At 53.2% G+C, this 24967-nt stretch overlaps 4 protein-coding genes across 4 annotated transcripts; 3 read left to right on the top strand and 1 right to left on the bottom strand.

Annotated features, from left to right (window-relative positions):
* Positions 1 to 5207: 5207 nt before the first annotated feature.
* Positions 5208 to 6740, bottom strand: CGCS363_v007125 (uncharacterized protein; the record flags this gene model as incomplete). Its single annotated transcript, XM_036638974.1, has 1 exon — positions 5208 to 6740. The coding sequence occupies one exon, from the start codon at positions 6738 to 6740 to the stop codon at positions 5208 to 5210; it is 1533 nt and encodes a 510-aa protein (XP_036496304.1).
* Positions 6741 to 9601: 2861 nt separating this feature from the next.
* Positions 9602 to 11713, top strand: Nlrc3 (the record flags this gene model as incomplete). The annotated part of the gene is made up of 1 exon (XM_036638973.1): positions 9602 to 11713. One exon carries the CDS (start codon positions 9602 to 9604, stop codon positions 11711 to 11713), a length of 2112 nt encoding a protein of 703 aa, XP_036496303.1.
* A 908-nt stretch (positions 11714 to 12621) lies between these two features.
* Positions 12622 to 14837, top strand: mof (Males-absent on the first protein; the record flags this gene model as incomplete). Its single annotated transcript, XM_036638972.1, has 2 exons — positions 12622 to 13959; positions 14022 to 14837. The coding sequence occupies 2 exons, from the start codon at positions 12622 to 12624 to the stop codon at positions 14835 to 14837; spliced, it is 2154 nt and encodes a 717-aa protein (XP_036496302.1).
* Positions 14838 to 15646: 809 nt separating this feature from the next.
* Positions 15647 to 17041, top strand: tdiB-2 (Indole prenyltransferase tdiB; the record flags this gene model as incomplete). Its single annotated transcript, XM_036638971.1, has 2 exons — positions 15647 to 16851; positions 16933 to 17041. 2 exons carry the CDS (start codon positions 15647 to 15649, stop codon positions 17039 to 17041), a joined length of 1314 nt encoding a protein of 437 aa, XP_036496301.1.
* Between the last annotated feature and the right edge of the window lie 7926 nt (positions 17042 to 24967).

The raw sequence follows: 24967 nt of genomic DNA, 5'->3' as shown, positions 1-24967 counted from the left end.
TCGATCGATCGAAAGTATCCAAAGTAAGACTTTTAATCAACCCCAGAATGACTCGAATTACTTGCAGCGCACCGGACTTACAAACTACGCGATCAGATGCCAGCTTCGAAATAATCAACCTAGTCAGAGCGTACGAAAATCAATGCTCATCATTGAAGTCTGAGCCATATATTATTACAGGCGGTTCTCCTATAAGAGTTCCGCCTATGGAATGCGCAATGATGTCGTGAAAATGAAGGTAACGTGGGCGCCGCCGCCCTCTTCTTGTATCATCAGCGTAGAGGAGTGCAGTACGCATGGCTGTGCCCCAAGTGTACTTGCATGCTGACCACCACTTTGGTTGTGGCTCGCCTTGGTTAGGCCATGACTGCACCTCCTCCAATCCTTCTCAGTGGCGATGCAACCAAACTATGGTTGCCTCGTTTTAATATGATACTTTCATTTAGGTATAAAGATGCCTGAGTTGCCCGTACATACTTTCGCATCGACCAACTGCACTTTTGGACCCAATGTTGCACTACTCTTGATGAAAACACCATGAAGCTCCTTAACTGCAAACTCCTTCAGATCGAGGAATTCTACGGCACATCAATCCCCAAGTCATACGCCATCTTATCGCACAGATGGGAGCTCGAAGAAGTTACCTATCAAGACCTCCAAACCCCGGGGCTAGGCATGACGAAGGCCGGCTGGGCCAAGATCAACGACTTCTGCCGGATCGCACTCGACAATGGATACGAATATGGCTGGGTCGATACTTGCTGCATTGACAAGCAAAACCTCACGGAGCTGACTGAGGCCATCAACTCAATGTTCAAGTGGTACGCCAATTCGTCAGTATGCTACGCATATTTGCCCGATATTCTGTCCGGACAGTCTGTTGAAAACTCGCTCTGGTTCACACGCGGATGGACGTTACAAGAATTGATCGCCCCTTCCAGGATGATGTTCTTCGATAAAAAGTGGGAGTTCATCGGAACGCGCGATTCTCTTGGCGATGCTATTCAACTACGTTCTCGCATTGACAAAGAGATGCTTGAAGACACCGCGTTACCTCGAAACATAAGCAATATGCTGTCGAAAATTCCCGTAGCGCGCAGGATGTCCTGGGCTTCGGAACGCACTACGACGCGTGAGGAAGACCGCGCTTACAGCCTCCTCGGAATTTTCGACGTCAATATGCCGATGCTGTATGGCGAAGGCAGCCGTGCTTTCATGCGTCTTCAGGAAGAAATTGCAAAGGAGACTAACGACTTATCATTGTTTGCGTGGACTCGACAAGAGAAATCCTGCGCCAACCCGGCAAGCCCATCCGAAGGGACCACCGGAGCGGAGTTGCCCGAAGAAGAGGGCTCTAAGCCTTGTGGAATCCTCGCTACGTCGCCTGATGAGTTCCGGCTTTCGAGCGATCTTGTACTAAAAAGAGATATCATGTATAATCCCGAGGTACGTCGTGACCGAGCTGTCTACGGTCTACCAACTCCCTGATTTGCCAAACTAACATTTCCTCAAGTTTACAATCACCAACAAGGGATTGAAGATAACGATTCAGGCCACCAGTTCAAAAGATAACATCTGGCGCATCTCTTTAGGTTGCAGAAGATCCGACGATAGCCCTGAAGATACTATTGGGATCTTGCTAAAAGAGCTCGGTGGCGGCGAATTCGTCAGGTGGGATGCTCACCATCATATTCAATGGCAAGGCGATCATCAAGGACAAGAAACTACTTTTTACATCAAAAGATTTGCTGACGGAGTTCGATCCAATCCGGTGAGCAATTGCACATTTCAGCTCCATGCAAACAGCAAGATGAGATTCGATAATGCAACACCGAAGGGCAACTGGAGTTCCCAAATGACCAAGTTCATTACAGAAGGTCTAGACGTCTTCGAAGGGGTCGTCTTTTGCCACCATCATGGCATCTACGATTCTTGGCAGATCAGCCCGTGGGTCGTTGCCTGCGGATTTGATCCTAGAAGTAGACAAACGTGGGCCTGTCTAGGCTCTGCCAAGGGACCAAACAAAGACCTTTTCGAAGCTGCGAAATCTGGAGATATGCACCTGGTAGGAAATATCGGGCGCGCTAGGTCCAAAATGTACGATAGCACATTGGCTTCGATAGGCAAGATGGGGAGTTATGGGAAAGCTCGAATGCGGACGGCACGCCGGTCGGATGGCGGCGAGGGCCTCGACATCTTTCTCGAAATCACAGGCGTATTCGGAGTCCGTTTCCCGTAAGATACATTACGAGCTCTGTATGATTTACCTCACCAAGGACACAACTGCTCTATCAACGACAAACTTTCTTTTCGAACGTACTCCGGCCAGCAGCTCGCAGCACTTCGTAAACACTACAATATCTTTCTTCTGGCGGTCATCTTCTGTTCCTTTCATCGTCTGTAGAAGATTGATCTCTTATTCATGATGCTCACTTGTCCATCTTCTCATCCTTGAAACGCAAGGAGCATGGCTTTCCCTGGCCTCCATTCTGGCTCGCCTTATTCTTGAGACTAAGCCTTCGTAAGCGAACGAGTGAACCTGAACAAGGAATGAAGACTTCGTCGTTTGCCGAGGATGATTAATGTATACGACCACTGAGTTGATCTTGGGAATATTTCAGTGCGACATGTGTTACTGCGACTTATGCAGATATGTTGATGTGAGCTGCCTTCGACGGCTCAAACCATGGTCTTCAACCAAATCCATCCACCATGTTACAATGTACTCATGAAGCGAGACGTGTGATCTAAGGATATATTTCAAGCAGTCCATAGTTGTTAGGCTCAAGACTGATTCGCAGGGCTTACCCGTCTTCATCCCTCCGCAACGCTACCTTTCCTGACGTATCCCTTATGCATACGTCAGGGACGATCCGGCATATTTCTCCTGAGTTTAGTTTGCACAACTAGAGATTTTGAATCAAGAGGCGTTTTAGCTCGATCATTTACGGATCGTGAGGCTACCACAAACAGCTATGACGGCTGCGAAATTTGCTTGCTGGACGATTGTGCCAGCCATCCTCCTAAAATATATCATTCATGGCACAATCTGGCACGCTCCGCTTTCCCAATTCAAGCCGACCGAGGCCACATACATTCTTGTCCATGCCCGGTTTTCCACATATATAATCCTGCATCGTGCTTCTAGCAGGACAATAGCGGGAGCCAAATGCTGGGATATGACATCGATGAGACTCCGGTATAGCTTGCATCAACTTGTAAAGAAATTGCACCACCCCAAGCTCAAGAATCAAATTCAACAGTCCAGAAATGTTGCAAATCAAAATTACCAACTATCCCTCATCCTCCGTCTCCGTCGTCTTCGCCCAATCAACACGATCCGCACAAACTGGCACCGCTCCTGAGAATCTCGAGCAAAAAACACCTCTGATCCACACAGCTGGTTTCAACTTACAGCACAATTATCCAAGCATTGGCCTTTTGTTTCTTTGCTGCAGTGTAGAAAACCAGAACTCTATCACCAATTTCATTTGTGCCGTTGAGGATCAGCCATCTCCTCTTCACCCTATAAATACTACTCTCGTGAGGCGGCAAGTTTTCCCACACCAAAGCATCCACATGTGTATTTAAGAAGCCGAAGCTCTGCCACAGGCCAAAGAAGCATACAGCAGGGGACGAATCGAACTCGGTTTGGGCATTTAGTCAAACCAAGGCAAGAGACTTGATGTAGGAGGTCTCTCGCCTCGGATATGCGAATCCCACCTCAAACACTAGTCGATAAACTCTAGTTCCTTGATTGACTCTTTCCATCGTCCAGCCTAGGCATCTCCTCTCGCATATTCAAAGATGATTCATTCCAATACCGTCAGCTGTTTGCGCAGAATGCTCCCCCTGAGTAAGGCCTGGGCAGAACACCCGACACCGCCCAAATTATTCACCGGCGGCTATTGAATTGGAATCGGTCCACAAGGACAAACTCGCATTTTTCTGTTGAGTCAGAGGGCCTGAACGACTCAAGAGAACCACTAAATACTCTTTGCCTTACCCAATCATGAAATAAGGAGGTACCTCACCCCTTGATGCCATACCTACGCCATGGTCCAACATACTCCAACCCAACCAGCGCTAGGATCATACTCATAGTCCCGCTCGCGTCTTCTTTAAAAGGGACCCCAGTTTCACATGAGTGAGCCAAACTCCCTCCATAGCAATTCTGGCCTAGGTCAAGACGGTCAAGTCCTTTATCACCATGACGCTGATTGCCTCTGCAAGCTTCCGACTAGCCGCAGCAACTCAGTGCCGCGCCGTCATCGTGTCCAACGCTCGACCTCAGCCCATTGTCGTCCATATCCTCTACCTCTCTCGGTTCCTACCTCAGGGTAAGTCACCCGAATATACCCTGGTCAAGTAGTCCGAGGGTACCAGGCCATGGTCCCAAGGACCCCGACAGCGATGAAGCATATGCGAGCCTCCAATGACGGACCACATCCAATACTCTACCAATGGCCGCAGCCGATTCTGGTCATAAATCATACTCACACAACGCCTTTCGGCCTTAAATACCCCCCGGCTCGAAACGAAAACGACCAGTCCGATCCTGCACGTCTAACTCCGAGCAACGCGCGTGCATCTCCGCTCTACATGAAACATCACGGCCAACAAACCAGACCCCGGACGCGGACGCCAAAGTGTCAGCCAGCACGCCGATAAGTCTATTCTCAAAGAGTGTTTACACAGCCCGGGGCCTGCAGCGGCAGGTCCCCAGACCAAGTTACATCGAATACGAAATGCCTGGTGAAGCATGTTGTCATGATACATCAAAGTCCCTTTCTCATCCAGTGAATCGCCCAGCGAGACGCCGTTTTTGTCATGCATGTGTACATGAAGACCCTCCCCCCTAATCTAAATGCTAAGTACGGAGTAAGTCTGTGTTCAGACCCCGAAATCATGTCCTTTCATATCCCGTATCCTTTCTCATATCCCGTTGTCTCATAAACCGTTCACCATGTCTTCAAGAGAGAAAAAACAAGTAAGGCCAATGTCCGTCTAGATGTTTACCCCTGGACGCCCGCAGCATCATTGCCCTTCTCAGCGTACAAGCCGAGCAAGCCCCCCTGTCTACGCATCCCCGTTGCCAATGCAAAGTCCCCGAAAAAAAGAAAGGACACTCGAGAAGAAGAAGAAAAAAGTAAGAATGGCCAATGGGTGTGTCGCACCACACCGGATACGGATCACATGAGGATCCTTCACAGCACGATGGGATTGTGGGGGTTGGTCCCTTGGTCGGCCGTAAGCTCCAAGAACTTTGAACACGGCGGAAGTCTCACACGCGATCGATGCGAGCTGGCAGGCCACGAGCGAATCGAGTCGTAAAAGACTAGTCGCGCAGGTGTCGATGCAGCGGCGAGACGTCGCAGGTTTTGCCGGCAGGGGTTGGACTTGAGCAGCGCGATACGGGGCGGAGAGAGACTCAATCTCCGGACAGGCTCGGAGTTTTGGCGCCTGCGCCGGATGGGGCCGGCTGATAATGACAGCGGTGACTTGCCCCGCTCCCGCATAAACTGAATGCGTGCCGGCGGGTGAGGATCCGTCGGTGTGCAGGGCGGCGGGGAGGCGGACGACACAGAGTTGTGGTCTCCTACTGCCTCACGGTTGTCGGTGTCTGAAAGACGCAAAGAGACGGTGCGGCACTCGAGTGATTGGCTGTTCTGAAAGTGTCCCCGCGATCCGAGAGGCTCGTCCATATCTCTTCTGAACTGGGACGTAGCTGCTCTTGTCTGCATGCGCCGCCTTCGCCCACACTCGGAGTTGAGCGAGTTCATGAGCTTTTGAAGCACTGCCCATGGAAATATGACGGTACCAGCCTCCCAGGCTCTGCCAGCGGAGAGCTCTGCGGCGAAGAAGCTTGTCCACGCGCGCGCGTTGGAGCAAGGGTCGCCGAGGACCATGCTCTCCGGGGTGTTGCGCATGCGAAGCATCAAGTCGGCCCGCTCCCGTCTTGAGAAAGGGATAAAGGGTTGAGACGGTGCGTTGACCATGTGTTGAAGAAGGGACAGGGCCTCGGATGCCTTGAAAAACTCGGCATACTGGCCGCCTAAGGGAAGGTACGTCTGGCGATAGCATGTAATAGAAGGTTCCATCCGGTTTGGGGAACTGCCGGACGTCAAGCAGAGAGTGACGGCTCTGTTGTCTCGCGTAAGATTGACAGTGTAGTTGTGATGCGGAGAGGCGGGTTCTTGAGAAGAGGCTCGGTGGAGGTTCTCTTCAGCCTGCGGCATCAGGGCAGCATGCGAGTGCCGCTTGTAGTCGTAGTCTGCCGTTTCCGAGCCTGCTCGATCGGAGCGAAAGCTCTGCAGGTTGCATCCATCGGAGTACGACCGGAGGTGGGAAGGGCCGTGCCGTGCCGGCGTCAAAGGCTGCACATGCGGATCAGACGTGAAGGACGGATCGAACTTGGTTGGCGGTGTCTCGGGTCCGAAAGACGACGTCCTTGTCCGCACCTCCGATGGCGTATCGTGACGAAGTTCAGGCGTGCGGTCTGCGGACAGTTGGGTAATGTCTGGGGAGTATCCGGTCTCGTCAGGCGTGCCGTGTGTTGACTTGGCGTATCCCGTTGGAGGGCGGAAACCGAAGTACGAGTTGAGTTTACTGACTGTGTGGGCCGTTGATTCGTCTATGTCCCACGGAGATGTTGGAGAGCGAGCCACAGTGGGCCATTTGGCGAGGGAAACTTGTCCCTCGATATTCCTTCGCGGCATAGAGCGATACATGGAGGACATGCTGAAGGACAAAAACAAAAACGTAAAGAAGAAGAGTTTCGGAAGCAGAGAACCCGTGAGAAAAGAGCCAACATGGGCCGCACACTTGCCGGCGGACTGGTCATATATACGGAAGATGCTCTCCATCGAAGACCAACCAAACGATCGGTCCAAAGGGGGGGGAGCGGTCAGCCAACTGGAGCACACCGAGACATGGTGTCTTGCGTCCTCCCCGCAGCAGCCAATCCCTCAGCAGCCAACATACCAAGGGCCTTATTTTTCTTCTTCTTCCGCATCCAACGCACGACACTTTGGAGGAGGAGTTGGTAGGGCTATCCTCGTCGATGGTATGCGCTGAGGTAAATGGCCCCCGCCTGACCGGGCACTTGGGAGACACAACACCATCTCGTGTGTTAGTGTGCGCAAGTGTCTTCCACAGCCTCGATGGCCCTTGTCGCCTCCCTGCATGCCTCCCGAGAGATCGACCTTGTGCTTATGCAAAAAGCAAGGTGAAGACCAATCAAGGAGCCCGGCAACCACTCCCGCGTGCTGCTGGCCGGTTCAGAGCCTCGTGTCAACCGGCCGAAATTGTGGCATTGCCGATTGATTGCATGCGTCGCTGCCCGAGGGAGGATGACGGCAAAAGCAACGTTGGTCTCGAGGGCCTGTGAGTGGCCGGGTGTTGGCCCCCCTCCAGGCCCTTCACACCCCCATTAGCGGGCTGCAGGCGCGGAACTGCACGATATATCATATTTGGACCATGCGTGGCGGCACGAAACAAGCCAAGTCCATCCGAACAGGGAGGGCGGGGCAACAAGACCAAGATGCGATGATGCGTTGGGTGCATATGACGGCTGCGTTGTTCGTCTGACATTCGCCTGGAGATTTGCTCGCTTGCGCTGAATTCTCGGTTAGGGCGTCCCGAAAAGCCAGGAATGGAGTCTCGGGAGGCTGACGTTTGAAAAAATGAAAAAAGCGTCGGCGGCGGGATCCGTAGTCTGCTCACCGCTGGATGAGAGACGGGAACATGGCGTGAGCGTCTTGAAAGAAGCAAGGCGAGGAAAAGCAAAGATGGTCGTCCGAGCGCCGGGATATGAGACCCTCAGAGACAGGACGAGACAATGGCATCGCGCGAATCAGAGATGTGCTAAATTAATAACCGCAGGGAGCGTGGTATATAGCAGTGGCCGTCTCTGCAGGCCAGTCACATTGGAGCTTTGAGTGTTTGGCGACGTGACGGGCGGCGTTTGTTGACGCGGTAGAGGGCGGGCTGCCATGTGTTACACAGATTGATTGCGGTGGATTCCTGGAAGCCGCGGTCAGCCGTGACAGAGTCAGACAGGTTGCCAAAGGGTGTTAAATGGCGACGAGACAGGAAATACAACGACAGGGGACGGGAGCAGGAGTGATAGGTTGCAGCGGAACAGCGGAGGGCAGCGGCCGGAGACGGGGACGGAGGGACGCAAAGTGCCGGCTGCGACGTGACGCAGTGCAACGCAAGGCGCGAAGAAGAAGCGACAGAGACAGAAGGGAGGGTACGGATGCTGCGTGGCAGAGGTGATGGCAGATGTGATGCGACCTGGAGGACCGTGGTTGTTTGCTTTTGAGTGAGTTGCGTTGCAGCTGAAAAGCTCCGAGATGATGTTTTGGTGTGGGAGGGCGAGAAGCAAGACCTGGGAATACTCCGTAGTGCGAGGGTGGGTGGTACGGTGGGAAGAGACCTGACGGGACCCGAGTCGCAGAGAGAGCTGTGAGTGTGTGTGGAGGACGCGGCAAGCGACGTGATGGAGGTGGTGGTGAGGCGGTCCAGGGGCAGCGTCGTGGTGCATGTGTTGGTGTGCCTGTCTGTCTGTCCCGTCGCTTGTCGTATGTGCAGTGTGCAGCGTGATGGGAGGTGGAAGTGGAAGAAAAGAGTGGTTCACCTCGTGTGGCTGAATTTGCAGCAAGGTCGCAGCGTTTGCGAGAGCCCCGCCACAGATGTTTCTCTCGTACGGATACAGAAGGCGCCAGCCACTTGCACCTGCAGCGTAACACTTAGACACCTTCCAGGAAGGGCCAGGTACATTCCTCCCAATCCTATGAGGCACCTGCCCGTGAAGTCGCACTTTCCACGGCTTGACCTCATGGTGGTTTCCCATCAGTTCAGGTAGGTGGGGGCCGGTGAGCAAAAGTCCCCGATGAACTCCACTTGCATTCGACCTACCTACCTTACCTACCTTACCTTACACTGTACCTGCTGCTGCTGTTGCTATCGTTGTCATTGTCGCCGCTGCCAATGCTGACAACTGTGACGGTGGGTTGCAACCACCTTCGCACCTTCCATCCGATGTCATTGGATCTTGCCCAAGGTTATGACTGGTCTCTTGTCAAAAAGTGGTCAACTGCGCCCTTGACATTGACATGAACGACATCGACGACATGAGCGACAGGGCCCTTTGGCACCTGATGGAAGCCATGCGCCTTCCTCATTGGACAATCGAGCGGCTGCCTGGAAGTCAATCCTTGGTGTACCTGCCTAAGCCTTGCGAACCAACATCAGCCCAGAGGAACGCCTTGCCTGTGCGGAGAAGCACGTCGAGCATAACAGAACCTCCATCGTTTGACTCATTGCGGCCAGACGTATGAGTATTACTCTCTGTACTTTGGCGAAATCATCAAACCAGCTTATAAGACTGTCGAATCGCCTCGAGTGATCAACACCATTGGCATCGGCATAAGCATTGGCATTGGCATCATCATCAGCCAAAACTACAAATCCATTACCAAAAAAAAAAAAAAAAAAAAAAAGGCACATTGAATCATCCACATTACACGCAACGTCGCAAATAACATCGGAACCCGAGACTTCGCACCAGGACCCGAAGGACAGCAAAGACGACGAAATGGCCGCCGCTGCTACTGTGCAACTGACAACGCCGTCCATCATCGGTGCCAATCAGCCCTATGGCATGTCACCAGCCACCAGCATGGGTGACACGGACAATGTCACCGTCGCCGACATGGAAGAGGCAATCCGGCTCGCTCCCCTCTGCCGCGAGGCATTAAACCTGCTAGACGCAGAGATGCCTCGTTTCAACCACTCATATGCCTTCACCGCAGACGAGATTCTGGCCCTTCCTCTTGACACAGTTCGCATCCCCGACGAGTTGCACGGCTTGCCCCGCCGGAAATCTACGCGATCTTCCCTCGCATCTGCCATTGCGACTCTGCTGTATCCCGCCACCCACGAGAAAGCTCTGTCTTCCGTGATCCGGTACGACGCTGCTCGTGTGAGACTGCGCGCGTGGGTCGCACTGCAGCGGAAGTACGACATATTTGCCGCCACCAAACGGAACGGCCACAGCTTCCGCGGCTTGACTGGCGGAGCGGCTCCCGGTGTGCATGCCCCATTCTGGTCATCCCGGATCCTTGCTCAGGGCCCGTGGGACCCGTCAAAACTTCCCGTCTCGACCGCTGGCCCTAGGGCCATCCCGATGCCCGTCGCCGTCGCTGACGCCGCCGACCTGGCACCCTTCTTCGACCACCTCGAGCTCGGCGGCACCCACGAGCTCAACGAAAACTCTGCTGGAGCTGACCTCGATAATGGCAAGGGAGAGCCATACTACGGCGTCAAGGGCGCCGAGTTCCGCAAAGGAGTCGTCTACGAGGATGGTCGCATGGACCTCTGCAAAATGGTTGTTGGCCCAGACCACATCGGCAGCCTGATGGACAGCTTACGGCCGAACCCCTTCGTCCGACATTTCCTGCTGGGGAACAACATCATTGGCCCGGTTGGCGCTCAGGAGATTGCCCGCTTCATCAAAGACTTGCCTGATCGCATGGACACTTGGTATCTCGCTGGCAATTGCATCGACGCCCCCAGCTTCAAGATCCTCGTCGATGCCATGGTCACGTCCGACGCCGTCACAAACATTTGGCTGAAACGCAACCCGCTGGGCGCTGCGGCCGCTGCAGATGTCTATCGACTCATCACCCAGACGAAAAACCTTCGCACGCTGGACCTTGACCAAACGGAGCTCGGGGATGCCGGTCTCGCAGAGTTGTTCACTCGTCTGGCCATGTACTCCGATCCCTCCGGCCGTAAGCTGCCCCTGCGACATCTTTACTTGAACGGCACCGGTATGTCGACAACGGCTGCCGCAAGGCTTGCATCTTTCTTGGCCTCTCCAGCCTGCGGTGTCACCTCGCTTTACCTGTCCTGCAACCCACTCGGCGACGCAGGCGTGCAAGCACTGGCCGAGGGCGTTCGTCAGGCTCCTCAACTGACTCGCTTGTCACTTCAATCAACCGGTCTGCACACGGCGGGTGCCATTGCCGTCTGCAATGCCGTCGCATCGCATCCTAGGATTCGCTTCCTTGACGTTGGTCAGGCATATGCGACCTTGGACCTCGGCCAAGCTTGGAACTACATCGAGGACGCTGTCGCGCCCTCCATCATTGAGCTGCTGTCGACTAACCAGGTCATCGAGTACCTGAACCTCGGCCATTGCCCGATCACACCGCCGGTCCTACGGGAGATCGACGCGGCTGTCTTGAAGTCTTTGCTGCTGTACTACGATGCTGAGTCTATCCTGCCAGACACGACAATCAAGGAGCCTAGATTCAATCCGTCAGCCGATCGGACAATGCCCAACCTGCACTCATTGGGGGCACTTACCAAGGATCAAAAAGCCGTCGAGAAGGCAGTCGATGACCATCTTGAGGCCAATGTGAAAGCCAAGTATGGCAGCGATATGACTTACTCCCGGTTCATGGATGAGGAGAGGCGGTGGATCGTAAACGACAAAGCTGATGTGCGGAAAATTGACTCGGTGTACCGCAATCGCGATGCCGGTTACGCGCGCCGACGGCTCAAGGTATTGGTGAAGGACTGGGACGAGAACGACGACACTCTGGACCGAGTGATGAACGCGCAGGGTCCATTTTGCACCCGACGCAAACCTGTTGATATTGCGAATGCGCAGGGTCCTGTTTGCACCCGTCGGAAACACTGAATGGGAACCGTGGATGCTGCATAGGGAAAAGCCATTAGCGAGATGGTTGAGGAGAAGTTGTGATGCAGTCAGGCGACATGGGCCCGCCTCGGAAGCAAGGTCGCATTGACGGAATGACCTCGCGCACGGATGATGCTCGAATCATAGGTTGCCAAAAATGCCTCCCCTCCATCGACCAGTCAATTGATTCAGGTCTATTAGTCTAGTTGGTTAGGACGTCGGATTCTGATCGCATCAGCTTCTTCCGTAGGCCCAGGTTCGAATCCTGGATGGACCTAATTCTTTTGCTGTTGGCGGTGTTTGAGGTCAGCGTGGCTATTGTTTACAATTGAATTGATTTTTACTCTTCAAAGTGAGTTTGACAGCTCGTGGAATGCATGTAACGAGGGCTTCGGAGAATTGCCTATCAGCGATGAGGCTTGTAAGCAGACGACACCCTGCACCTGACTTACATAAGCGCCAACGTCATTGCTTGGGACACGACCCTGAGAGACATCCGTCAACAATCAACAGATCGCCCAGAGAAGCACCAATCGCGCGTCGCAGCTCGTTCCAATTCCAGCGCCGGCCGCTTGTGACTCGATCGCATTCCAATTACCCTGTGAAACCACATTCTCAACCATCATTCCCTTTCTCACATTCTTCACACTGCGAGACCTGTCTCTGGCCATCGCCCACGCGCGTGCTCCGATCCCACACCCACGTCGGGTCCCGAATACGCCATTTCTCCATCACTCGCACCCCTGCAAGGTCACTCCCGCGCCCACGATACCGCAAAGTCTAATTGATCAACCACACGGAATTTTTACCCATCTCACTCCATTACCGGGCCGATCACTTTTTTTTTTATTGTGCCAAAAAAGAAACGAGGGAAAAAAAAAAAAAGCTAAAGCACGCATGCCCCGAGCATGGCGCCGCTGAAGCGCAAACGACCCCACGAAGACCCGGATCCTCCGTCCCCCACCTCCTCCACCACCACCACCGCAGCCGCCGCTCCCACTCCGACCGCTGCCGCCGTCGCCGGCGCAGCCGACTCGACGCGTCGCGCAACGCGTCAAACTCCGATCCTACCCCCTCCGATCCCGACCTCGCAGTCCCAGGCCGCCGCCGCCGCCGAGGACAAACGCCGTCGCTCCTCAGCCTCGACGAACCCCAGGCCGCAGCTGCACAAGATCTCGGAGACGCCCATCCCGATCCCGGTGCCGCCCTCATCATCGTCGTCGACGACCGCACAGTCTGCAGGCCAGAATCCTCCAGCTGCTACCGCCGCCGCCGCCGCCGCACCCGAACCCCGCGCGAGTCGACGGAAAAGCGGCACGGCCGCTGATACCACCGCCGCGATGGGCGCCGCCATCAAAGAGGCCAAGGAGAACGTCCGGCCGGTAACGCTCGTCGCGCCCAAGATCACATACCAGGCCTCGCAGCCCACGCCGCACCGCACGGGGGGCAGCCTCGTGCGGCCCAGCCCGCCGACGAGCCAGCCGCCGATAACATCGCACTTCCGTCCTGTGGCGAGGCAGCCGTACCAGCATGGTATACCGGCGACGGTGACTCATGTTCCTGTGCCGGTGCCGCCTACCTCGACGCCGAAGCAGCAGCAGCAGCAGCAGCAAGCGCCGCCGCCGCAACAGCATACGCCGGCCCCTCCGAAGCCTACACCCTCGAAACTACAACCGCAGACGCATACACAAACGCATACAAAACCGCAAACGCAAACAACGCAGGCACAAACATCCACGCCCCGGGCGGTGGACAAATCCGCCCCGCGTACAGACCGCAACATCGACAAGGTCATCCTCGGCAACATCTGCTTCCGCGCGTGGTACCCCTCTTACTACGGCAAAGAGGTCCTCGGCGACGCCTCCGTCAGCGGCAAGTCTGGCGCCGCCACCGCCGGCACGACATCAGGCAAGAACCCGCCGGCCGCAGGAGCAGGAGACGGCGCGAAGAACCAGCACCGCAAGGGCGCCGACGCGCCGATCCTCGACAGGTTGTACGTCTGCCCCGTCTGCTTCAAGTACTCCAAGGAGCTCGTCGCGTGGTGGGGCCACGTGCGGATGTGCGAGCGCGCGGGAGCGGTGCCCGGCCGCAAGGTGTATACGCACCCGCGCGGGCGGCGGCTGGTGCGCAAGGAGATGCCGCGGCAGGGCGGGAAGAAGGGGAATGTGGCGGCTAGATACACGGAGGAGGTTGTTACGGATGAGGGGGAGTGGAGTGTGTGGGAGGTTGATGGGGAGCAGGATGTTGTGAGTTCTATCCTTTTTATTCCCCCTTACTTGAATGCCATGCTAACTTTCCTGGGTTACAGCTCTTTTGCCAGAATCTGTCGCTATTCGCAAAGTTGTTCCTCGATAACAAGTCCGTCTTCTTTGACGTGCGCGGCTTCAACTACTTTCTCCTCGTCTACACACCCCCTCCTCCCAAACCCGACCCGGCCGCCAACCCCCCAGTCGCGGCGGACCTGCAACAGCAACCCCCGCGCCCGCACATCGTCGGCTTCTTCTCCAAGGAGAAGATGTCATGGGACAACAACAACCTGGCATGCATCCTCGTCTTCCCGCCGTGGCAGCGCAAGGGGCTCGGCGCGCTGCTGATGGGCGTCTCGTACGAGATCTCGCGGCGCGAGGGCGTGCTCGGCGGGCCGGAGAAGCCCATCTCGGAGCTCGGCCGGAAGGGGTACAAGCGCTTCTGGGGAGGGGAGATAGCCCGGTGGCTGCTCGGCTGCGGGACGAACGAGACCAACAACGGAGAAGTGGAGAGGGAGTTGCTGGTCGACGTCGAGGACTGCTGCAAGGCGACGTGGATTGCGCTGGAGGACTGCCTGGTCACGCTTAGGGAGATGGGGGTCGTTGTGGAGGGGGGCACGGGTCCGGGCAAGCCGCCTGCGAAGCGGAAGAGGCAGGGGCCGGACGGGGAGGAGGGCGAGGACGAGGATGTGGAGATGGAGGATGCCGGGGAGGAGGAGGCGGAGAAGCCCGATGTCCCGAGGGTGAGGGTTGACAAGGAGGCTGTCTGGGCGTGGGTGCAGGCGAATAAGATTAGTCTGGAAAAGGTATGCGATCCGGACGGGTTCGTGGAGGGGTATGCGATTAAGGAGGTGGAGGAGGATGACGATGAGGAGTAAAAGTTGGGTGGTGCTCTCTTGTTAGGTTTGGCGCTTTTATTTGAGTTATGATATCCCCATGATTGCCGTCACTCGGGTTCTGAGGCCGTATTCGTATTTACAGTGGTCGGGGTGTTATACTGTTGCGTAACAGGGAATAGGGAGCAAAACAAAAGCTGTTGTGGTCCAAGTAACTGCGTGCAAATGTGTCGAGATTTAGCGAGAGCTTTAGCTTTAAGATTAACGAGGATGACATTCAGCCTTCTCAACTATCCTCCATCTGAAAGCCCTGTATGAGGTTCGAGCCTTCAAGTCGGTAACATATGAACGTCGATATTTAAGATCTAGGCCTGTCGGGGTTTGTCCGTACTGCATGAAATGTGTATTTCAAAGTTCTAGTCCAGACCTGTCAGGCCGGCTTGTTCGGATGGGACGAAGAACGGTAAGATGCTATTATGTAGTTGCAGTTTCACATGTAGAGAAAATGAACCTTGTTCCTGTTGAATGGTTCGGCTTGTGCGCGCACCTGCACTCGGACCCGTAGCTAATTTCTAATCGCTCTGGAGAGAACTTTGCTTCTAAAGAGCTAAATTCATCTAAAAAGTCATTTGGTCTCTGAAGTCTTTTTGTCATGGCCTGCCTGAAGAGGCAACTGACTGCGAGCTCCGGCTTTGCCGGCATTTGACCCCCAAGCAACCGTCTAAAAGGCCACGACCTCAGGTGAAGATATTAAACGCTCAAAGAGCCAAGGCTACTACTGAAATTAAGTACCGCAGGTACGAATGCCAAACATACAGTAGGATACCATTACGGACATCAACAACCTCAACATGACTGAAATCCACCACTCTACCGCTGTTTCAGGCGCCAATGGCACCACAAGGAACATCTCCAACGTCTACAGCAGAGTCGATCACTCCTCGACAAACAAAGGCCACTCTGAAGCAAAACCGCTCGTCTCCTCCTGGCTTTCCACCTTCCACGACACACTCTCCCCGCTCATGCGCTGGACAGGCCATTACCCACCCAAGCTTCAAGACTACTATCTCAACTTTGCGCGCGACGTCGTAGTCCCCCGCCTCAACCCGCCTCGCCTGGCCGACTGGCCCAAATACATCGGCACGCACGACCATGCGCCCTACGAGATCAGCATCGCCTTTGCGCCTCGCAAAAAGGCCAAAGTGCGATTTTCAGTACAGCCGCTCGTGGATAGCCCCAGGGACGATGATCCCCTCGGCCAGAAGGAGCTACGCAAGAAACTCGATGATATGGCGATTGCATGCCACGCGGACCGTAAGCGCCAGGACGCATTTCTCGATGCGGTCTTCCTTACGAATGAGGAGCAGGCCGGCCTGATTGAGAAGAGCGGCGCGGCTGGGGCGCTGCCGCAGCAGAACGTCTTTTGTGCGTTTGATCTCGAGCCCGCCGATGAGAACGGGAGCCCGACTATTCACATGAAGACGTATCTCTTCCCGCAGCTCAAAGCGCTCGCAACAGGCCGGGATCTCATGGACATCACGGAGTCTGTCCTGATACGGCTCGCCGATGGCGACAAGGCGCTGCTGGATGCCTGGGAGATGCTCAAGACGTTCCTCACCACCGACGGCAAGGATAACCTCATCCACTTCTTCGCAATCGACGCGGTGGCGCCGCATATGAAGCCTCGCTTCAAGGTCTACACCCACACGCACGTCAACTCGCTCGCCTCAGCCCAGCACGTCATGACGATGGGCGGCCGCCTCCCCACACCCAAGTTTTTGAACACTGTCTGGCCCCTGCTTATGGATATGGAAGACGTTCCCCTGGCCGAGCGGGACGGGCTTCAGAAGCCGCTCGCCGAGCCGGATAGCAAGTACTGCGGGCTCAATCCCACCTTTGAGCTGGTGCCGGGCAGTGCGGTCCCGCATGTGAAGATGTACGTGCCTATTTGGCAGTACGCGCGCGATGAGCCTGGGGTTGTGAGACGATATCAGCGATTGCTGGAGACGCAGGGGCTGGGGAATTATGACATGGAAGCGGCTGTTCAATGCACATTGTGAGTATTCTCCCTGCTGCGGAAGGCATCTTCCAGAGGGTTGGATCCTCGTTGACAATAACTAACCGATCCATTACACAGAGGTGACAAGAGAGACACGGGCATGCACAACATGGCATCAATTGTGCCTACTGGAGATGGAGAGAGCGTTGCGTTTACCGCCTACCTTGGACCAAGGTTTTGGGAGTAAGCTCTGGTGGTTAGTTTGCTGACGCTTTGGTATTAATTACGACATTTTGATGCAGCCAGAAATTTGAAAAATGAAGATGTACTACATGTGTGCAAATATGTGATTCAAATTTCTCATAATAATCTGTTTTCTTTCACGAAAAGCTCTCACATAGTTCGTGCCTTGAGCTGTTCATAAATTAACAGAGAATCAGAGATATCTGGCCTTGTCCACCCCGCGCGTTCTTCATTATCTTAAAAGATGACTTGTCCTGCCCATCCCACAAGCCTGTTACTCAACATACGCTGCTGGTTGATGTCACTGTGCGCGCGCCAAGCACTAATTGCCTCCGTTAGAAAGATTGAGTTAATGAAGTTGTCGCATTATATAGCTGTAGAGCTTTGGCCTCCTGAGGGGTTTGAATTGTCACCGCCGTCACCCAGATATTAGAAAAGTGCGTAGAAAATACAATTATGCAGGCACAGGAAACTTGAGCGGTCTCTTTGGAAAGTCTTGAAGACGGGGCAGGACAACCCACAGTGGGATTCTGATGAACATGTTGTGGAACTCATTTTACCAGGATTGAACGTCTCAAGTCAATCACTCTCTATCCAATCAACAGGTTCAGAGCGTGTTGGATGATGATCACTTCTCTTCTGGGAAAATATAGGTATCTCTCCGCTAGTCGCAACACAGCCTCTCGTTGTGAGACAACTATCAGAACAGTATTAGATACATTGATGCATACACCATTATCCCTTCATCCCTCCCGTCATCATCCTCGTGGTGTTGCCATCTTTTCTCTAAGTTACGAAGAACCTTTTGAATCTTCAGCAATAAAAAAGAGGGTCAATGCGAACCTCCCAAGTTTTGGAACAGTAGCCAGGAAGATGGTTGCTCCGCTTGAATTAAAATACCCAAGTTGGCTGTAGGATGTGTACCATGAGGCCCGTATTACTGTTCCGCGTCTCAACCCCCCAATGCATTCCACATACAAAAGTTCTAGCCATTCGAAGATGGCCAATGACTTGACACGTAATACGTGAACAAGCACAGCTGAAAATAAAGACCAGTACATATTTTCCTCCACGTTTCAGCTGTACTAAGACAAATCCGCCCTGCATGGTGTCTCAGATGATCTTGGGCTGACTGCTGTCGGTCTCAGCTAGCCATAAAAACCTGATCATTCAACTTGACAAGCGCAGCATTCTTATGTTCGATAGTTTGCAACGATTCAGTGTGTATGGCCATCACTCTACATCGTCCAACTTGAGCAATCAGTTCGAACAACCCGCCAGTTCTCACCACAATTTCATTGACGTCATCCGCCATTCCCCTTCATCCATCTCTTTCGAGTTACTAGGAAGCATTGTTACTTCTCAATATGTGGGGTGCAGCAAATTCCGCAGATGGAGAGCATCATGGTGAGGTTCAAGCAACGGACATGAGCAGTCAGGGTCACGATGATGATCCTTCGAATCGATCAGGCACATCGATCGTTACCTTGGGTTATTCGGCCGACAACATTGATACGAATGCTACTTGTGCTGAGGAGAATAAATCGACGGACGCAAATGAGGCCTTCAACAACAACCAAGCTGCAACGTGGAGTCCCATCTGGCTGCAACCAATCACCCTGGCCTCTTTTTCAGGTCTCTTTCTAGTTTTCAGCATTCTGCTTCTACTCATCTCTCTGAAAGCCAAGATAAATGATGGCCTTTTTGAAGCCTGGCAAGGTTTTCGATTAGCGTGGCGCTTTGGGCCCACTGCCGGTAAGGTCATCTTTACTTCCTTCTGCCTTTCAATGGAATAGGCTTACTGAGACGGTATTGAAACAGTTTTGACAGTCGTGTGTGCCTTTTGGACGAGAATTGAGCAACAGGCTTTGAGGTACATGCCTTGGATTGCGGCAAGGAACGGACGACCGTTCGACCCTGACCTGGACTACGTCTCAATGATCACACCGACGATATTGGTTCAATCTCTGCGCCGACGACACATTTTGGTTTTTATAGTGTCTGGCATTGCCCTTATGCTCAAAGTGGAACTTTTGTTGGCTGCAGGATTGTTCAATATCATGCCAGTTACCGTAGAGGTTCCGGTTGATATTGAGGTTCTGGATAATTTCAATCCAACCTACGAGTCGCAAAACTACAGCACGGAGACACTAACAAGTGCTTTTTTCGCGGCTCGAGCCATCCACGATTTCGATATGGTCTATCCGTTCGGTGTTGATGAGAGAATAGCTCATCAAACTTTCGTTTCATCCAGAACAAAAACTCGGGGGACACTTCAGACCCCGCTCAAAACTGTTGTCGATGGATTCTTCTCGAGTATCGATTGCACACTCCTCCAGGGCTTCTATATCGAGTCACTCGATGTCCTCAGTCCTAGACAAGAGTCACAAGACGGCAGAGTTGGACCAGCCCGTTTCAAACCCATTCAAAGTGATCTCAAACTTCAATTTGAAGGCTGTAATGAGACAATCATGCTGAATCTTAGTTTCCCGACATTTGAGGGGACTCACCGCGAATGGGCCATCAGAAGCACGCAAGAAATAAACCTTCTCTCGTGTCCAAATCTTCCCTCCGGGGGCAACCAGTTTCTCTACTCCATGAGCGAATGGAATCAACCGAATGCGGATATTTTCTCGAAGCCCGAGTTGAAGAACGTAGCTGCTGTTCTTTGTTCACCGTCAGCTTGGTTGTCAAAAGTGGAGGTCATCGATGACGGATACGATCCTAACATCACGGTATTACCCCACAATACGGCTGTCCCACTGGAAGCAAACATTTGGACAATGTTTACAGATTCTGTTCCCGGCGGCGACAGAAAATGGAACATGTCTGGGAACACATTGTGGCCAGTGGCCTATGAGCAATATGGGCCACTCAGATTGCAAGCGAGCGTATTCAACAACCAATCGACTACCAATATCTCAAGCGAGCAGCTTCGAGATGCTACTGTTGAAGAGTCAAGAAGGTTCGGCCCTTTGATCGGCCATTATGTTTTACGACAGGATAGCGAAGCCGTGATCGAGGGAACAAAACTGGCTACTACTACCAGGCTTTTTGTTAAAGATAAGATTTGTTTGTCAATGTCTGCCTTCTTCTTGGCTATTGCCATTTTGTCGGGCTACGCTTCTGTTCGACACAGACAAGACGTGAGACTTTGGACGCGAGATCCTGCAACGACCTTTGGGCTTCTGGTATATCTTACCTTACGCCCAGAAAAGACGTGCCCCTCTGCAGATACCGGCTCTCAGAGTCACAAGAAGCTTTGGGAAGGATGTATGTTCTCACCATTGTGCCTGAGAACATGGGTTCAGGTCATTTTCACAGCATATGTTTGTGGACTCGTCATCTGTACCTCGGTCACATTGCATCTTTCTCAGACCCAGTATGGCCTGGTTACTGCCTCCGAACACGAGACCTGGCAGCTCATGTGGACAAGCATTCCGTCATTAGTAGCTTTGAGTGTTGTCTTATACTTGAGTTCATGCGATGCGGCATGGAGAAGTATGTCGACGCTGTCGAGTCTTTCGATGACACCTCGGACCTCTGAGGAGATTGACGTATCCACGGCGGATATGTTCGGAGGCTGGGCTTTGCTGACGCTGTTCCGCCAACGAGTTTACGTTGCCTCAGCATTTCAGATCCTGGGTTTTCTCGGTGGGCTGTTGACCACATTGGCGGCCGTTGTCTTCTCTGTCAGCCTTACGGCGGAATCTTTAGATGCGAAGCTGCAGCAGGCCAGTTGGTTTGGCGACCCTACCATTGAACAGCCATGGAACGGCAGTGGATCAGCATCTGACACACATCGGGACAAACTTAGCAGTCTCTTCGCCCTTAAAGAAACGATGAATTACACTTACCCCAAGAATACGTTTGCCGATCTAGTGTTTCCGAATATCACTGCAGGGAACCTAGCTGAAGAGTACAAGGTAGACATGCAAAGCGGGGGTAGAATTGAAGTGATGGCCACGATTTCTGCACTCAAGCTCACGTCAGTATGCAAACCTCTGCCCGAGGACACAATTCGTTTGAACATTACGGTCTCAGAAACTGAGCTTCTAGCTGATGCCACGGTGTTCGGAAACTGCCCAAACGGAGGTAATTTCAACCGAACTTTTCCTTTGAATTTGTCGGCAAACCATTTCGGTCATGATTCTTCATCTCGTCAGCGGCATTTTGGGGTTGTTCTTCCCGCTGCTCAAAGTCGGCTGGTATCTTATTTCGCTTGCGATCTCATTCCCCCTTACATAGAAGACTTGTTTGAGCAAGTTTTCACCCGAAACTACGTTTGGGGGGTGTGGGACACGATTCGTTCGAGGGTCGAGTCTAAGAGGCTATTCCAGTGCAATTACTCATGGTCTGAAATTTCGGTGGAAGCCAATCTTTTATGGGCGAATGGAGAGCTCTTGATCAACAGCAATAACCCTCCGAGGCAGCACACATCAACTACGAAACCTTGGAGTCCGCCGTTAAAAGTGTCGCATTTCGAATCTACCGAGAATTTCCCTTATTCTCCTGCGATATTTCCAGGGAATTTCCAATCGACTCCAGCAGAAAGCGGTTACTTGGACCCCTATTTCAAACACATAACCCTACCTTACGGAAAGTTTGCCGTCGATGTCTTTGGTGACCCGAGTATGGACCAGGAAATACTGCGAGAACTCGACTACGACCTGGCATTCACCAGCGCTCAGCTCGCCAACCTGGAGAATCGGTTGCCTCTAGGACAGAATTCCAACACATCTGCATTCCCTTCAGGTGGCCTCCCTACGATAAATGCCACTACTACTCTCGAACGAAATCGCTTTGTTCAGAGTCCCGCAATCACCTATATTATCATATCTATTCTCGGTCTCGTATTTCTTTTCCACCTCTTCGTTCTTATTGCTAAAACATCTGGACGTTTAGGTCTCCGAAGCCAGATACCAGTAAATGAGAAAGGACTAGTTCCCAAAGGCTTCAGCAGCCCTGGCATGATGGCAGCCTTATTCCAGGGGACCAACGCGGCCAAGTATATCCCTGCGAATGCGGACAAGCTTCCGCCGAACGAACTTCACAAGATGATGGAGGGTGTGCGGTTTCGAATGGGTTGGTTTATGAAGGAGTCAGATCAGACATTGCACTACACAGTTGGTGTTCTCGATGACGAAGACTTCACATTCATGGGAAGTAAAGCAGGAATGGCGGCTATGGAGTGTCATAAAGTGAGGGCAAATTAAGCAAGAAACCAAAAAGAAGTGAGGGGGATGACTAGGTTTTCGCAGCGCCTCGCGGCTTTCATAACGAAAGCAGTATTCAACGATCTGACCACTTCTTCCTCGGTTTCGATTATACAGTTACAAGGATTGATGCAATAATACATCTTGTTGAAGAACATTCGTCTACATATCTTTTGGGTTTGACTACGGGGGTTTCGTGAGATGGCCAGCAACTTCTTGTTCGCTTACGGATGGAACACGATATGCTCATAGCTCGAGCAAATCACACAACGAAACTCAGCGAACCATGGCCAGGAAGACAGCTGAATTTGCAAATTTACAAGGACACGCTGAGCCATAGCCTGAATTCAACAGCCAATTTAGCAAGTACGCAATATGTGGCCGCCTTTCCGATCACGACAATCTTCTTGTAAGTGGCTTGTTACACATGAACGGGGTTATTCATGATGGTTCCTGGAAAGTTGGCGAGTTCGAGCGCATCAGAATACACAGCAACCCGAGAATTGAGCAACATCGCCCTCAATCACAGGAGAACTCAAATGAGTCTGGCCCTCAGTCAGCGATATCATGACCCGATCACGTCCACATCATACCAACCCGAATAACTCTAGCGTACAAACCTTGAGGTGTGACATGACATGGTGCCTCGCTACCAAGGCTCGAGCAAGGAGGTTCAATTCACACGAGCATGAACAGAATGCAACTCAACGGGTGTTATCGGAGGCAGAAAGACGTCAAGGATGGAAGGGAGTGAGATATGAGGCCGGAAAGGGAAAGGAGCTTGGGCCATGCAGAGTTTCGAAGGGTTGGGAATGGCGGCAACCGAGATGACATTTTGCAGAATTTTTGCAATTGTTGACGTCGTGTTGGACTTGTCCGGAAGGCTATTGGATCGCTGGCGCCGTGCGCATTTCGGCGTCAATTGTGTGAGGAATCCATGCGTGTCGACCTCGATAGAGCTTTTTCTCGCAGGGCCAGGAGGGTGATCGGCCTGGGCTTCGTATGGAATGTTGAAGCGAATTGCTGGAAGCCTTCCCACTTGAAATCTTCCCGGGAATAGAAAACTTTTTCTGACAGGGTGGCCTGCAGCTTCCTGGGTGCTTGCAAGGTTGCTATTCCCGTTGGTTGAGACTCATTCATCATTCCGGAAGGACGCCGGGATTCGAATTGGCGAATGCACCATCTGGGCGTGGCGTCTCACAGTCCCGTTCCTGCCCGTTGGCGCAGGTCCAAAAAGGCTGGGCGTCATCGGGTGTTTCGGTTGATGATGCAGCCACAACGGAATTAAGCTTGAGCCTAAGGCAACGACGTCCCGTCTGGCGGCGCCTGCCTGGGTTGCAAGGCTGAACGTGCCTGGCCCTGATTTTTTTTTTTTGTCCAGGAAGGCAGGAGACGGGCCATGGAAGGGACGCCGCCGGGAAGGAACCAACCAACCCATCCACAAGGGAAGGAAGGAACAAGGAGCTCGGACCTAAGGTCAACAAAGGGAAGAAAATTTTGCAATAAGCTCGGACGGACTGGCATCCGTCGTTCTCGTCATCCCAACCGTCACAATGGCACCTCAATCAATTCCGTCTGACATTCTGACCCCCGTGGCTTGAACAGGTGTCGTCGAATCTCCCGTTCAATTGGCTCGATAGCGTCAGCAAGCGCAGTTGCTTTTCTCTTGCGACACCAGCTGCACCCAATCTAAGATACGATCAGAATGCAGAAGTCAGACACCGACTCGGAAGCACAAGCAAGCTCCGACTCAACCGCTAGCGTCCAGGTCTCAACACGATTGACGGTGCACTCTAGTGGCTGATGCAGACGTCCGCCGGTAATGCGTCATTTTTTGAGGCTCTTACGCCTCAGGCACACACCGAGAGACAGAGAACAGAGAGACAACGGCGATCGCCAACGCCCAGGAGCGCCAACGTTGTGCCAGCATTTCTTCTTCAGCGACCGTCAGCGTACCCGCCCGTGGCACTGCTGTCAGCGTTACGAGCAGCCATCAGTGGCCCATTGGCATTGAACGGCTTGGCCGCAAAATTTTCTTCCGCCGGGCATATCAGGTGCCTCGAACCGTAATGGTACCTGGACCTCCGAGACAGGACTGACCCGGCACATTACGGACGGCAGTGATGAGGTGTGTACGTACTGCAGGCCAAGCCTGTGAAAGGGCTGCATTGCGTTGGTGGTACCAAGCACTGGGATTGACACAACGCTAGATTTGCGTTTGACGCTGAATCAATCTCGCAGATAGCGCTTTTGTGGACCCTGCAATACGGCCACGCTGGACGGCGTCGCACCCATCTCGGCCATCTCAGACACTGGAGCCTCGGACGTCGGCTGAATGGAGCGATGGCATCTCCCATTGGCGGTTTTTCCGAGCCGGCAGCTGCCAGCACCTCACTGTTGCCTCTCTGCCAGCGCACGCCAGCCAGGTTTCTGGATTTCTGCCGGGATCTCACGTAACACTCGTCTACTGTTTATGCGGTAGGGGGCGACGTCTGGAAGGGGGTGTGAGTGTTCGGGTGCAGTCGCCGACCAGCGTCCCTGACAGCGCTAGGTCTATGCGCCCAGCGTGCTTCGATTGACTTCATCCCATCTCGCCCGTGGTGCGGCCCGGCGAAAAGTCTGATAAGCGGCGGTTGGAAAGAATGGTGACATAGGGTGGACGGGAGGGAGGGACAGCGCGAAGAAATGAAGAGGGAAAACAGAACGGAGGACCA

This window comes from Colletotrichum siamense, assembly GCF_013390195.1.
Source record: "Colletotrichum siamense strain Cg363 chromosome Unknown KSG_Cg363_contig04, whole genome shotgun sequence".
Lineage (NCBI taxonomy): Eukaryota > Fungi > Ascomycota > Sordariomycetes > Glomerellales > Glomerellaceae > Colletotrichum > Colletotrichum siamense.
The sequence above is the reverse complement of the archived record's forward strand: the minus strand, read 5'-3'. Positions and strand labels throughout refer to the sequence as shown.